Source organism: Corylus avellana, chromosome ca8, assembly GCF_901000735.1.
Source record: "Corylus avellana chromosome ca8, CavTom2PMs-1.0".
Lineage (NCBI taxonomy): Eukaryota > Viridiplantae > Streptophyta > Magnoliopsida > Fagales > Betulaceae > Corylus > Corylus avellana.
Genome location: NC_081548.1, coordinates 21,200,620 through 21,214,352, shown reverse-complemented (window position 1 = coordinate 21,214,352; position 13,733 = coordinate 21,200,620). Strand labels below are relative to the sequence as shown.

The window sequence follows — 13,733 nt, the reverse complement described above, 5'->3', positions numbered from 1 at the left end:
AAAAAAATGGTGTATCTACAAGTAAGAACTACAAAAAGGGGAATTATACAATTCTGCCCATATTCAATGCCTAGTCGACAAGTTAAACGTCGTAATCTGCTAAGTATGAACAAAGAATAAATACAAGATTACTTAATCAGTTAATCATAAATATTTGATAAAGGGAAGAGTTAAGACCAAATAAAATGATATTATTATTATTATTATTATTATCAAAAGGCAGTCGGCATGGAGGGTCAGCTGGACCGAAATTAAAATGATTTGAATTGTGGATGACATACATAAATGGGGCCCGGCCTGCAACACAGTACGACCTGCCGTCTTGATGTAGCTCCACTCCTACTCCCATCTCACTGTCACACACACCCCCCATCAATTTATAGACGTGCTAGACCCACCAAATAATTAAAGCACCTTTTGAACAAGCTTGAACCTAAAACTACCGCGTTTTGAAATCAAAGTCTTCATTAGAGAACTGTAAAAGCATTCTCAAGGTCAATGTCCTTCAGCATATCTCACCAAAAGCATGGAATTGACTAATAATGGATAACCCTACCAAGTTCCTTTTTTTTTTGGTTAGTTTAAAACAATACTCTTACGTTAAATCAAGGTTTCGTGTTTATGTTTTTTTGATAGTATTTATATGTTTTGAGAAAGAAAACAAAAGAACAAAAAAAAGAAAAAAAGAAACAGATATCAGTCAACCGAATAAAATGAGATGAGAGAAGAGACGAAGAGTACAGTAAATAGGAATTTTCAAGTTTTCAACAAACAGTGATTTTCTTGAAGAAACAAAAATTGAAAGAAATGGGAAACCTTTGAACATGGTCGGGGAAAGTGGGGGTTGAAGGGACCATACTAAACAGTGGTCCAGCTGCATCCAACCGATAAGTTGGGTTCAGCCAATTCTTCAATGGACCACACTCCTCAAATCGGACAAACTCTTATGTAAAAGATCTGATTTCTGAGCAATCTTTTCCTTCAGATTTGAAATATTAGCTCCATATATATATATATATCAATCAACTGTTTTGAAATGCCACCTGAATTTCAAATAACATGGTACTGAAAAAGATTTTGAGTGACATTTTTCTTGATTGAACATTCTCCTCAGAGGACAAGAACAACTCAATTTAAAACAAGATAATTGGTTTCTTACCACTGCAGTTCTTAACATTCAAGTGCAATTTGGTTTTTGATTTGTTTTGTTCTTTTGGACAGTAATTCAGATTAATGTGAGAAGAGACTAACAATTTTCATTCACCAACATCAGATGAGGATTGATCTTACCTTCAGTCTACTTTCTGCTACTGGAAATCAACAAAATCTAACAACATTCTCAGGTGATTGACAAGAAAAAAGCACCAAGTGGGGTGCTCTGCTAATCTTACTCTAAAATCTCTGTTTGATATTTGAACGACAATTTTTCATACAAAAGAATCGACCCAAAAACAAAAGAATCAAAACAAAAGAAAATTACAAAACAGAAGAATCAAAACCTTACATATATTGAAGAGGTTCACCATTCCCTAATGCATCTGTCTCTCCAACATGAAAGTCGCTATTCTGTCCATATAACATAGTTTTTTTCTTGTATTGGGTGGAAATCTGATTGGGGATCTAGAGGTGGAGGACATGCTGCAAGAAAGGAAGCACTCTCAGCCATCTACAATCTCCCCATAGCTGTTTTCTCTCATTGTGGTACTCAGATAGTAACCACCCATGTTGCCTGTACTTGTATCATCCATGTATCCCTTCAAAGTCCCCTCTTTTTTTTGGGGGTTCACTCAACCTGTTCGCCAATGAGATCCAAACCAACCAGCAGGAATGATATCCCCTGAAACAGCAAGAAATAGAAATGGATTCCCTGAGCCGACAGGAGACTCCTAGCTGAAGCTGTTAGAAGAAGGAAAGCCAAAGCTAGCTCCTTTGTATATATCCTGTTATGCTTCTTCTTCTTCTTCCGTGAGGCCTTCTCTTGCTGTCGAATTTCCTCCTTCATCTCTTCCAGATTGGGCACTGAGACCCCCCGTTGGTATTTCGGCTCCTTCTCAACCAAGGAGACAAGATCACCCTCAGAGGAGCGCCCAGATTTCTTGGTCACAACCCACTCATACGCACTTCCGAGCTGGAATAGACCAGAAATCATGGCATTGAACTTGGTCACCGACATGGTGTTCTCAAAAAGAAGGTAAGGGACAATGAAGGGGAAAGATTTTGGGGCTGGGAGGATATTAAGAAAGGACATGGTGGCTGGGATATAACATACAACCCATGCAGGGAGCTCAGCCTCTGGTATGAACATTGTCATTGGGAGAATAATGCAGAAAAGGGTAAAGGAATAAAAGGGCAGTATCAGTTTTCGAAGGAGAAAGAAGAGAAATATCATGTTGAATTTCTTCCAAAAACTAATCTGCATCAACCGACATTGATCACAGAGTGTATCAGCAAATGATGTTAAAACATATAGAATTGAATGAATACTACTTTAACACAGCAACTGTCTAAAACTAAATATACCTTGGCTCTAATGACATCAGGCAAACAAAGTCTAAACAACTGCATAGGTCCAGAATGCCACCTATGCTGTTGTTTCCTGTAAGCTTCATAAGATTCCGGTAATTCGCACTGGCACTGAATTCGAACACAAACAGAACTAACTATCAATTTCAAATGAACTATTATTTGAAAACAAAAACAAATTCCTTAAGATGGGTGATTGAGGGAGGGGAAGTAGTACCTCGACGTCATTGAGGAAAATGAATTTCCATCCTTTAAGATGAGCACGGACGGCAATGTCCATGTCCTCCACGGTGGTCCTCTCCAACCACCCACCAGCATCCTCCAAGGCCTTTATCCTCCAAACACCCGCAGTCCCATTGAATCCAAAGAAATTGATGAAAACGCCATTCACTTGCTGCTCTACCTCAAAATGGAATGCTAAGTTAATGTTCTGCAACCTAGTTAACAAGTTCTCATCCTTGTTCACAAAGGACCACCTTGCCTGAACCAATCCTATTTCCTCATTACCCTGTTGTGCCACAAAAAGGGGCTTTATTCAATTTACTGAGAAAACAACGAAAATCTTTAACAAAATTCACTATGCATAATCGAATTCATACTGTAATAGTAACTAATACAAAGGCAATGATGGTGAGGTAAGGTAGGTACCTTAAAATGAGGCACTGTGCGTTTGAGGAAATCAGGGTTGGGCTGAAAATCGGCATCGAAAATGGCAACAAATTCATAGTCTTTAACATAGCTACAATTCATAGCGGACTTGAGATTACCAGCCTTGTAACCATCTCTGATCACCCGATGCCGGTACAAAATGTTGGCGCCCTCTTGCTGCCATTTATGGACCTCCTCTTTGATCAGCAATTGCGTAGTTGGGTCATCCGAATCATCAAGAATTTGAACCAGAATCTTCGATTTCGGCCAGTCCAAATTACACACAGCAGCGATTGATTGCTGATAAACCTGAACGCAACCAACCCCAGAACCAAAAAGAAAAACATATCTTTAGCAGCTACCTAAATAAATGTTAATTTAGCACCAATGAGGATTTCAATTTCAGTTTCGAATGTTTTTACCTCCTTTTCATTGCACATGGGGATCTGAACAAGGACCATAGGGAAGTAACCATTACTCTCACCGGATTCCAGATCTTTAACCGGGTCTTCTTGCTTGGGAACGGGTTTGATCTTCTTGAACCGGATCCATAAACATCCGAGACACAGAACCAGCCTATCCACGCTCTGGATCATGAAGAGTACAATACACGCATTGGCGAGGAATTGCAGAGGAGGAGCGAGGTACTCCACCCGAACCAAAACCCACCGAGAATAAATCCACTCGAACACACCCTTAACCCCCAATGGCCTTGCCCAGAGACTCTGCAACTGGTCGAAATGGATATGCGGAGCTCCGATATGCCAACCCTTGAAGTACGCCACGACCTCAAACCCCAGCAAAAGCACCGAGAGCCAGAGGAACAATTTGATACAAAAGTAGAATCTGGTCCTCACGGTGGGGTTCTCCTTCTCTCTTCCGCCGTCGACGACGACGTCGTTTTGACTGTCGTCGTTGTCATTGTCGGAGTCGGTCCGACCCGAGGCGACGCGGCGTCGGATCGCGGCGGCGAGGCTGAACATTGCTGTGCCAATGGAGGTGAGGCATCCGGCGGCGCGGTGGGCCTTGAGGAGGAGGACCCAAGTGAGCTGCCTCGCGTTCTTGCCGCCCCGGTGGCCCTTGTCCCGTGGGCGACCCAACCTGGGTGAGTCCGTGGTGGTAATAATAAAGTCATCTTCTGAAGGACCCTCGAGCTCGACCATTGACCAATTTGGGTTCTCCATCTTCACCACCACGGGCGTACCTTTGTGCTTCTCCTTTGCCCACCAATGGAACGACGGCGCCATTCTTGGGAGCCCGATCTCACGGTTTCACGACGAGACCCCCCTCCCCACCCCCCGCCCACTTGGTTTCAAAGCCTAGGCTCAAAAACAAACAAACCCAGGAAGAGAAAGGCTACGACTTTGATCTCATTGTCAGAGAAACAGAAGGGAAAGAAAACGAGAACGAAAGGAAATGCAGACGCGTGGAGGGCGAGAGAGTAGAAGACCGCGCGAGGCGTCTCTAGAACATGGTGACATTCGGCGAAAACTTACACGAGAACTGTGTTAAGAGGGAGAGAGAGCTATATCTATAACTCTTGCTGGGTTGGGAATCAGTCCAAAACACCTCCCATTCAATTACAGCTTGCAAATGGGGGCCTTAAACGTCATGAGAGAAGAAGCAGAAGAGGCGGGTTGTTTATGTTCTGCGTTTATGCTTGAAAAATGAGAGAGCGAGAGATAGTGATAGCGATTGATATACACAGAGCAAATATGTGGTAACAGCTCAACACGTCTTTAGGTATTTTATTCCAAAACTAAAAAAGAATATTCAAGTAAGAAAACAATATAAACACAAAACAAAACCACGTTCTGGGGTTAAAAAATAAAAATGGGTGTTTTTCCTTTTACCAGTTTCCAGATTCCTCAGAGATTTCTTGCTCAAATCCAAGGGTTATTACTACAAGAGAGCATATTTAGCAAGAAAATTCATCATGGATTACACACTGGCGTAGGTATGGGATTTAAAAGGGCAATCAATAAAAGTGTACAAAATCACAATAAAAAGAGCAGATTTCCGACAAAGACAGCTTTTTTATTTTTTATACCACCAACTACTTTTTAATTCCAATTAAACCAACGACAGCCAGCAATTAACGTAAGCCCTAGCAATTTCTATCAAAATGCACAAAAATCTCAAATTGTAAGCTTCGCTCGTCCTTGATTCCCTTATGGGTCTTCGTCTTCGACTATTGAATTCAAATGTTTTATTCCAAAAGGAAACTTCTTTTACATGACAAAAGAGAAAAAGTCGCACGCGGAGGCACCACGTCCAGAAGGATCAATTTCACAGGGAAAGGGAAGGTGACAGCCGAGCGAATCTAAAATTCTAACAACCAGCCGCGGCTAAAAAAGTGATCGAGTGTTTTAATTTTTCATTTAATAGGGTTATTTTTAGAATTTTCTTGAACGAGGGGGGTGGAAAGTGGGAAGGGGGCCATAGAGTAATCCATGGCTATGAGGCTATCCCATTCGTGGAAGGGTTAAAAACTTAATAAAGGCCTTTTAAGGGGGTTGGATATGACCAAGTCCCCGTAGTAAAGGCTCTTAGCGTCGATAATTGGAAGCTCCACGTCGGATTTGTTTTTGCTTTGTCAACTTTTTAGAATTTTAGTTTGCCACCCACGCGCCAGCACAGATCGTGCAGCACACACCACAGTCAACAAAAAATGACTATATTTTAGGCTGTCGGTTTGGCATACAATTAGGATTTTAAGGCGCTAGGTGTCTCAAAAATTTTTTTTAAACGATGTGGAAAATACTATTTTGGTAAAGAGTGGAAGACAAAGGAAAAAAAAACATGAGAATTTTTTAAAGAAAAAAAATGTTTATTACGTCATTTAAGAAGCATTTTGAAAAAAATTCCTTACAATATTTAAAATTATCATTAGGATTTTCGCCTCCGTCCATCATAATTAAGTGTGTTTAAAAATCCAATTATGTATTAAGTTTCGGCCTTTGATTGGATCATCATTCTTCATAATTCTTAGACTACTTTTTTTAATTATTATTTTTACTTAACTAATTAGGTTTTTCATTTATAAATAAAATAACAGGACTAATATTTAAAATGTGTTTTTTCTTTTGTTCTCTCGGTTCTGTTTGTTCTGTTCTTCTTTTGTTTCTACGGTCATCGTGTAGCATGAGCACACGTGATCCGGCTGCGGGTACACTTGAGGTCCTGCAATTAATTGCTCAATTTAATAAGATAATATCCGAATAGTCTAAATTAGCCTCCCCCTCCACTCCAACCACCGACAGTTTCAGTCTTAAAGCATTGTGGATAATTCTGGAAAAAAAAATAATAATTAGCTGGAGATTGTGCAAAAGTGCTTCTAATCTCCACGAGAAGATAATTACGGGGCTGCTAATCACAAAACCCTTTTTTATATCTTCATAAAAATCTCCATACTGATGAGCTGTACCAAATTATCTCTATCCGTAGTAATGAGGAAAGTGATCGAGCGCCTTTTCAAAGTTCGAAAAAAATAGCTCGATGCCATGACTGCAAAAGCGCGAACTGGATAAGGGGTAAAAACGGACATTTCCAATCACCGAACCAGCTAGTTAATACAGACCCAGTATTTACGTGATTCCGAGAAAATTAGAGCAAACTAATCGTAGCCGTCGGTCGGATTCCTCGGAGGTGACAAATGGACGGTAGATCATGAGACGTTAGGTGGGGTGGAGTTTAGACACGAGGAACCGCACGGAGAAAGAAACAGTGTACATGAAATGTGCGCTACATTGGGAAACGTGGCAGAAGCGGTGGTCCTAAAGGTCGAACACTGGACTAACAGGCTGGCCACCACAGCCGGCAAGGCCTGTCGTGCTCGCAGGTTATGCGCGCAATCTCCGCTAGCGCGCCACCTCACCAGTCGCCACCTACCTCTTCAACATTTTTCTGGATTTGTTTTTTTGTTAACGACAATTGTCAATTACTATTGATTTGCCTTTCTAGCGACAATTGTTGATGCTGCTGATACTATCAACTATAATATCATGATAATCAAAATCTCAGTTAATTTTTTTTTAATAAAAAAAGATATATATATTCTTCTAGTAATTGCATGATTAATTAAATAGTTTTGATAGTGTTAGTTATATGAGAGTCGAGAGACTGAGCAGGGACTATGAACCATAATTGCGATTACATAAATAAGTCTAACATGTGTGAGAATCGCATAATTTTTTAATTAAGCGGTGCGAAGCATAAATTTTTCTAATAATAACTATTAAAAACATACGTGTTTTTCACATATTCAAAAAATATATAGCATTTTTATATATTTAATTGAAGAAAATTCTTCTCACGCGGTTCGGAAAAAATTTATATTCTGTCCAAAATATGTTAAAATCATTTTATCACAAAGTCAAGTCAAGATGCTTAAAATTTGTTCATTTGTTCATACCTAAAATGGTGTCCTTTTAGACAGTGATTTATGATTAAGCTATAATTGGACATCTTAACTTGTCTTTTGGGACGAAAAGAATTTGACGTAGCAATAGCATATACCATAATACCTGCATTAGCTTGACCGTCGGTCCAAAAATTGCATTAATGGTTCTTAGAAATTTTTAGTCAATATTGAATAGTCTTGCGTTGAGAACTTATTATTTGAAGAGAAAAATTAAATTTACTCCTTAGATTTTTTATTTTTTTTTTCGATTTTAACTTAATTTTTAAAATTTTCAATTTGATAATTAGGTCATTAGGTGCCAGACATATATGCCATGGACACAATTACTATATATATATATATATATATATATATATATATATATAAAAAGTTTTTACTTTTACTGTTTTATTTAGGGTATATTTGTAATAATTTAGAGTAATTAAGATACATAGAGTTTTTTTTTTTTTTTTTTTTGAGAATTGCAGACTTTTATTTATATTTGCTGATGCAACGCAGAAATATCTGCTTGCAACATTTCACAGATACATGCCGGTGGGTTGGTAAACCACACCATATCTAATTTGTCTTTCACTGCTAGTGCAGCGAGCCCATGTGCTACTCTGTTCTGCTCTCTGCGCACGTAGTGCATTTCCCACACTGGAACATCTCGCAACGTGGTGCGTATGTCAGCTATTAATTGTCCTCGTAAGCTATCATCTGAATCATGCGAATTGACTGCATTAATAACATTCTTGGCATCTCCCTCTAGCACTATCTTCCAAAAACCCATCTCCACACACAAAGCTGCCGCCATATGAGCTGCTAGTGCCTCCCCTGTTGTGGGATCCAGAAAACCCTCTCGAGTCTGGGATTTTGCAGCCCAGATACATAGAGTTGGAATATGTCTTGTCAAACAGGAAGAAAATGATAATCTCTATTTCAAATTTCCTCTATTTAATGCATTTTGAATAGTAGTATTGTCTAAAAATTTTAATGACGGTAGTACATTAAATGCACTACGCTTCAAAATGCACTAAATGAATGAAATGAAGGAGATTTGAAATGGAGATAATCATTTTCCCAAACTAAAGCATGTGACATTAATTGATTGATTCGAGGTTACATGTTAATTAATTGGACAGTGTGTTGACAAAGGGATCCATTTGAAATTAGAGAGAGAAAAAAAAATATATGCTTCATTTGTTTTGATATAAAAAGATTTTAAAAAATATTTTTCCTATTTTTTTAAGGGATATTATAAATATTTATTATCTCAAAAGATTCGATTTTCCCTAATTTTTGATAGTTGGCACAAAAACAAAAACATTTTCGGTTAACCATAATAAATTTCCATAAATAGTTTATCTTTCTTTAAAATCGTAAACAATTTATCGAGTTTGAGCTTATCATTATTGCACGCACTCTCTCGCATTTCATTATTCGCTGCTGCTGGAAACCGCCGTAGGCCATCGCCACCAACATTCACCAAGAGTTGCCATCTTTTTTTATCGCCCATTAAAGGTAAACAGCCTTTGTCCAATGTGGTTGATTTTCTAACAAACAAAAAGGCAAACATGTTTTTAACAAACAAAAAAAAATCTAATTTTTTGAAATTAAAAAACTTAAGAGGCTGAATTTATTTATTTATTTTCTTGATATGTTCACACAAAGAAAGAGGTATGGGGGATTCAAACTAGTTTCATCCGTTTCATTAGACGTGATTCCCGGCTACCACTTGAGGACGATATTAAATTTAATTTGCACGAAAACTTAAGAATTAAATTTGATTTTTTTTTTTTTTTTTTTTGGTTATTTTCGATGGTGTGCAATTACTAAAGTATACAAATTTTGTCATGTATCTAAACATGTCCAAACTCTAAGTAGTAAGTAGCCGTCGTTTTCCATTTTCCATAAGTTCGATGGGAACACAATTACTTAATTACTATTATCCTAATAACTTCATGAGAAGCATGTTATTAGGTTGATGTATATGTCCTAACCGAACTCATATGGTTTTTGCTAACCAAAATTCAATTTGTTGACTTTATATAATAAAATCACCCAATATGATTGTCATTGAAATTGGCCATGTCCTCGTGCGTTAGTGCTATAAAAGGATGCTCTTAGTAAAAGAGTAATCATAATAAACCTTTAAATTTTGTACAATTTTCATGACATGCATAATGACATTAGAGCAATGTCAGCAACTTATATATATATATATTGAATACTATCCAATTTAATTATATAGTTAACACAAGTAATCATCTAGTAAAAGAGTTTTTTTTTGGGAAAAAGATAAAATCTTCCTCTAAAAAACTTTATAAAGTCAATACGATGAAGACTCAGCCTAAATCAAAATCATGTTTTTATTTCGTTGTCACATAACTATTCGGCTCCACACAATGATATTTGATTATATGATTTAAAAAGAAGTTTTTAGAAGGGACGACGTGGGTTGAATTCACAATCATTATTTATTCAATTTGAACAGTTATTATGAGAGAGTTCATGCGAGACCAAATTGGCTAAATTAATTATGGGTGATCTGGCTGCCAACACGGATATCTAAATTTCACATAAATTCTCTCATATTACATATTAGAATGAATTTTCTCATATTAAAAAAGCTTTCTAAAGTCAATTCGACGAAAACTTTGTCTAAATCAAAGTCATGTTTCTATTTCACGTTCACATAACTATCGGGCTCCACACAATAATGTTTGATTGTATGATTTAAAAAGAAAGTTCCTAGAAGTGATGTGGGTTAAATTAATTGTAGTTATTTATTCAATTTAAACAGTTATTATGAGAGAGCTCATGCGAGACCCAACTGACTAAATTAATTTTGAGTTATCTGGCCGCCAACTCAAACAACTAAATTTCACTTAAAATTCTCACAAATTGTTATGAATTTGAACTGATAATTGCATAAAGGCCCCTTATTAACCAAAATGGTTTTGCTAATGGATTTGACCAGAGAACAATAGGGAATGGGATTCATGGATGCCAGCTCTCTCCATATGATTGCTTGTGGATTGTTTTTCCAAAGGACCATAGAAAACTATAGGAGCTTTCTTGTTCTATAACACAACAAAAGAGATTTTTAAAACAAAACAAAGTAACATGGCATGTAGGCCCCCGTGGCATCTTTATTGGCTAATCAAAGGGTTAGGTAATGAAAATAAAGGGCAATGGTGTTTAATGCATAATTAATCTTCTGGAACACATATAATGCATGTACAGGTGGATGGTCAATTGATCGACAAATTAAATTACTGATTAAATAGTTTAATTAGTTAATGGTTCGATGATATATAGGTGACGTGTGACCATGTATTTTTGGGTCATTTGGGTCATGTCAATGACCAGTTTTCAAATGCATTATTATACAAAGTCACAGACTTCATAGGATTAATTAGACTTATACAAATGTGACGTATAGATCATATATAGGTTTAAGGAATAAAATAAAATATATTGTATTATATTCAATTAAGTGTCTTTATCGTTTACTATAATCTGTAATTATTCGTAGTGGTTTGTTTGGTTGCAAAGGTCGAGTAGAAATTAGAATTAATATATTCTATGGAGAGCCAAGCCAACTCGTCGGATTACTTCTCGTATGTGCTTAAGGAGTAATGCTAAAAGAAAAATCTATGTTTTTTTTGTGTATTCTTAAAATTAATATAGCGTTTAAAATCACAATTTGATCAATTTAAAGAGAATACAAAGATGACGTAAAAATAACATTTAACATTACTCAAATTCTACCGTAACAAGTGGAAAGAGTACTGGGTAATCTTACTAGAGTTCTTATTGTAAGAGAATGAATGTGGCTAAATCTTTTTTTTTTTTTTTTTTTTTTGAAGGAAAATTCTATGAAGTGGTTCAAGTTGATGCAATTGTTAAATAAATAGAAGACATTTTTTTTTTTTTTTTTTGGTTTGGGCGGGAGGCAGCGAAGAGACATGTTCTTAACCTTTATGGAGTATAATCTATTTAGAGTTACGACAAATATTTGGGTCTGTCGGCGATGGTTGAAAAATCTAGAGTCCATACTATCAAGAGTATTAAAAACAAAATATGAAGTAGGATGAATAATTAAAAGGTGAAATTCATGTCACAAGCAAGTAAAGCAATATTATTGCATTGATCGCAATATAAGATTATTGCATTGATCGCAATATAAAATAAATTACTTTATATGACCATAAAGTTACTGTATAAGCTATTCATAATTTATTTTATATGACCATAAAGTTACTGTATAAGCTATTCCAAGAACAAATATTTGCAAGATAATAATAATAATAATAATAATAATAATAATAATAATTTTTTCTTATGTACCAACAGGCGCGAAAATCACAATTTTTTTCCAATTCTAATTTCGATAGAATTCAATCTAATTTTAGACTATATATATATATATATATTTGGTTGGAGAAGCTCATGGTCATGGACTAGCCCTACAGCAATAAACAAGGCGATACGTAGAGTAGCAACCGAAAAGACAAAAAAAAAAGGGACAGAGTTGTCTGAATGAGTGCGTCAAAATACGTTGGTGAATCATGCATATATGCATGATATAAAGGGGTGGGGGGAAGCCGACAGGCATGTGTTGCACTGAGGAAGTCGAGATTCACGTTGTCCATCATTGCACTCCATCTCCATGGCCGGCCACCACCATCGACCAAATAATTATAAGCTCCTCAAAAATGCTTTAAACAACTCAAAACTTGTTTGAATTCATTGTGAACGTGCAAGTCGTGGGAAATTCCACGCTGACCAATCACCATGCTTTATCTTTTCTCTTCAACCCCATTTATAATTCCTGTCGGTTTACTTTCACATTCAACAAAGACTCCCTCTAATGGTCTAATATATATATATATATATATATATATATATATATATATATTTTATATTTATTTATTTATTTATGTCAATGTAATTACGTAATGTAAGATCGACTGTCTTTTTCATTTTCCATCGTGGTTGTTTCCAGGTGGTTAGCAATTGTAGGTGTCTGCGTGTAGGCACCGGCACAAGAAATCAAACCCATATATATAAGGGTGAAGAAAAATTGCCCCTTTAGTGCTTTTTATTGAAAAACTGAAAAATACCAAGTCATCTTTATTAGGCTTAAATAGAAGTACGATCGTAGATTGTAGGACTGAAGTTGAAATTACAAAACTACCCTACAGGGCAAGACAAATGATCAGTCCTTATATAATCCTACTAAATTCATTTCCCATCGCCTTAGTTTCACTACCCACACCTTATCTTTGCATGCAATGGCATCCCCCAAGTAAAAAAAAAAATCTTTTGGCTATCTTGCATCATTTTGCCTCTCATAACTTTCAATTTTTTAACTGAGTTCGGGCGAGTTGTCGGATCGAGCTTTAAATGAGCTAAGCTCACGAGCTTCTATTGAGTTTCGAACGAGCCAAATATATATCACTTACTAATTGAACAAATTTCTACGGTAATATTTTGGTTTTTGCATTACCAATCAAGCTTGAGTTCGGGTGAGACTTTACTGAGTAGGTTGTTGAATGTACTAGTTTATTTACATCCCTATGTACATTATTTTGTAGATCATTATTAAGTAGGTAATATTATAATGGTCTTGAGGTACTATGCGCTCTATATCCACATGCAGTCTATCCAACACAAATTTTTTTGACCACAGACACGTTGAAGAACATAATTCATATTATAAAATGAGAAATGTTATGTGCCAAGTGCTTATCCAACATTCATTCAAATAAAAAAAGGTTATAAAGACGGGAAGAACAGAAAAAAGCAAATACAAACTTCTCAAAAAAATTCAATCCGGACAAGCCTCTATCACCTCGACGCATTCTAATGGATAAAATCAAGGTCGCTTGCGAATGCAACTATTGAAGGCCACTGGCCCACGACACATTCTAAAGAATAAAACCATCCGAAGTAAAAATACTCTTAAAAACTTAAATCTAAACCAGCGGGAGAAAAAGAAAAGGGTAATGTAACCTTTGAAAGTACACGTCAAGAATTATGCAAGTAAACACAAGAAAGAAAATGCATTGACCATTTCTCTTATAAAATGGTAAAAATCGTTTACGAAATAGAATTCCTGCTATTTTGTCCTTTTGCTCTTACACTAAAT

At 36.4% G+C, this 13,733-nt stretch overlaps 1 protein-coding gene across 1 annotated transcript; it reads right to left on the bottom strand.

The window, feature by feature from the left end:
• Window positions 1-1,391: 1,391 nt before the first annotated feature.
• LOC132189563 (probable xyloglucan glycosyltransferase 12) lies at window positions 1,392-4,458 on the bottom strand. The gene is made up of 5 exons (XM_059604305.1): window positions 3,594-4,458; window positions 3,172-3,480; window positions 2,741-3,031; window positions 2,521-2,634; window positions 1,392-2,413 (listed from the first exon to the last, which is right to left on the bottom strand). The coding sequence occupies exons 1-5, from the start codon at window positions 4,416-4,418 to the stop codon at window positions 1,784-1,786; spliced, it is 2,169 nt and encodes a 722-aa protein (XP_059460288.1). The 5' UTR covers window positions 4,419-4,458; the 3' UTR covers window positions 1,392-1,783.
• Between the last annotated feature and the right edge of the window lie 9,275 nt (window positions 4,459-13,733).

Bases quoted from the DNA above. Each gene is read 5' to 3' on its own strand.
- LOC132189563 (XM_059604305.1), bottom strand. From the start codon at position 4,418: ATGGCGCCGTCGTTCCATTGGTGGGCAAAGGAGAAGCACAAAGGTACG. The intron at 2,635-2,740 runs GTACTACTTCCC...GTTCGAATTCAG, and splicing joins TTTTCCTCAATGACGTCGAG to TGCCAGTGCGAATTACCGGA. The intron at 2,414-2,520 runs GTATATTTAGTT...CGGTTGATGCAG, and splicing joins CTGATGTCATTAGAGCCAAG to ATTAGTTTTTGGAAGAAATT.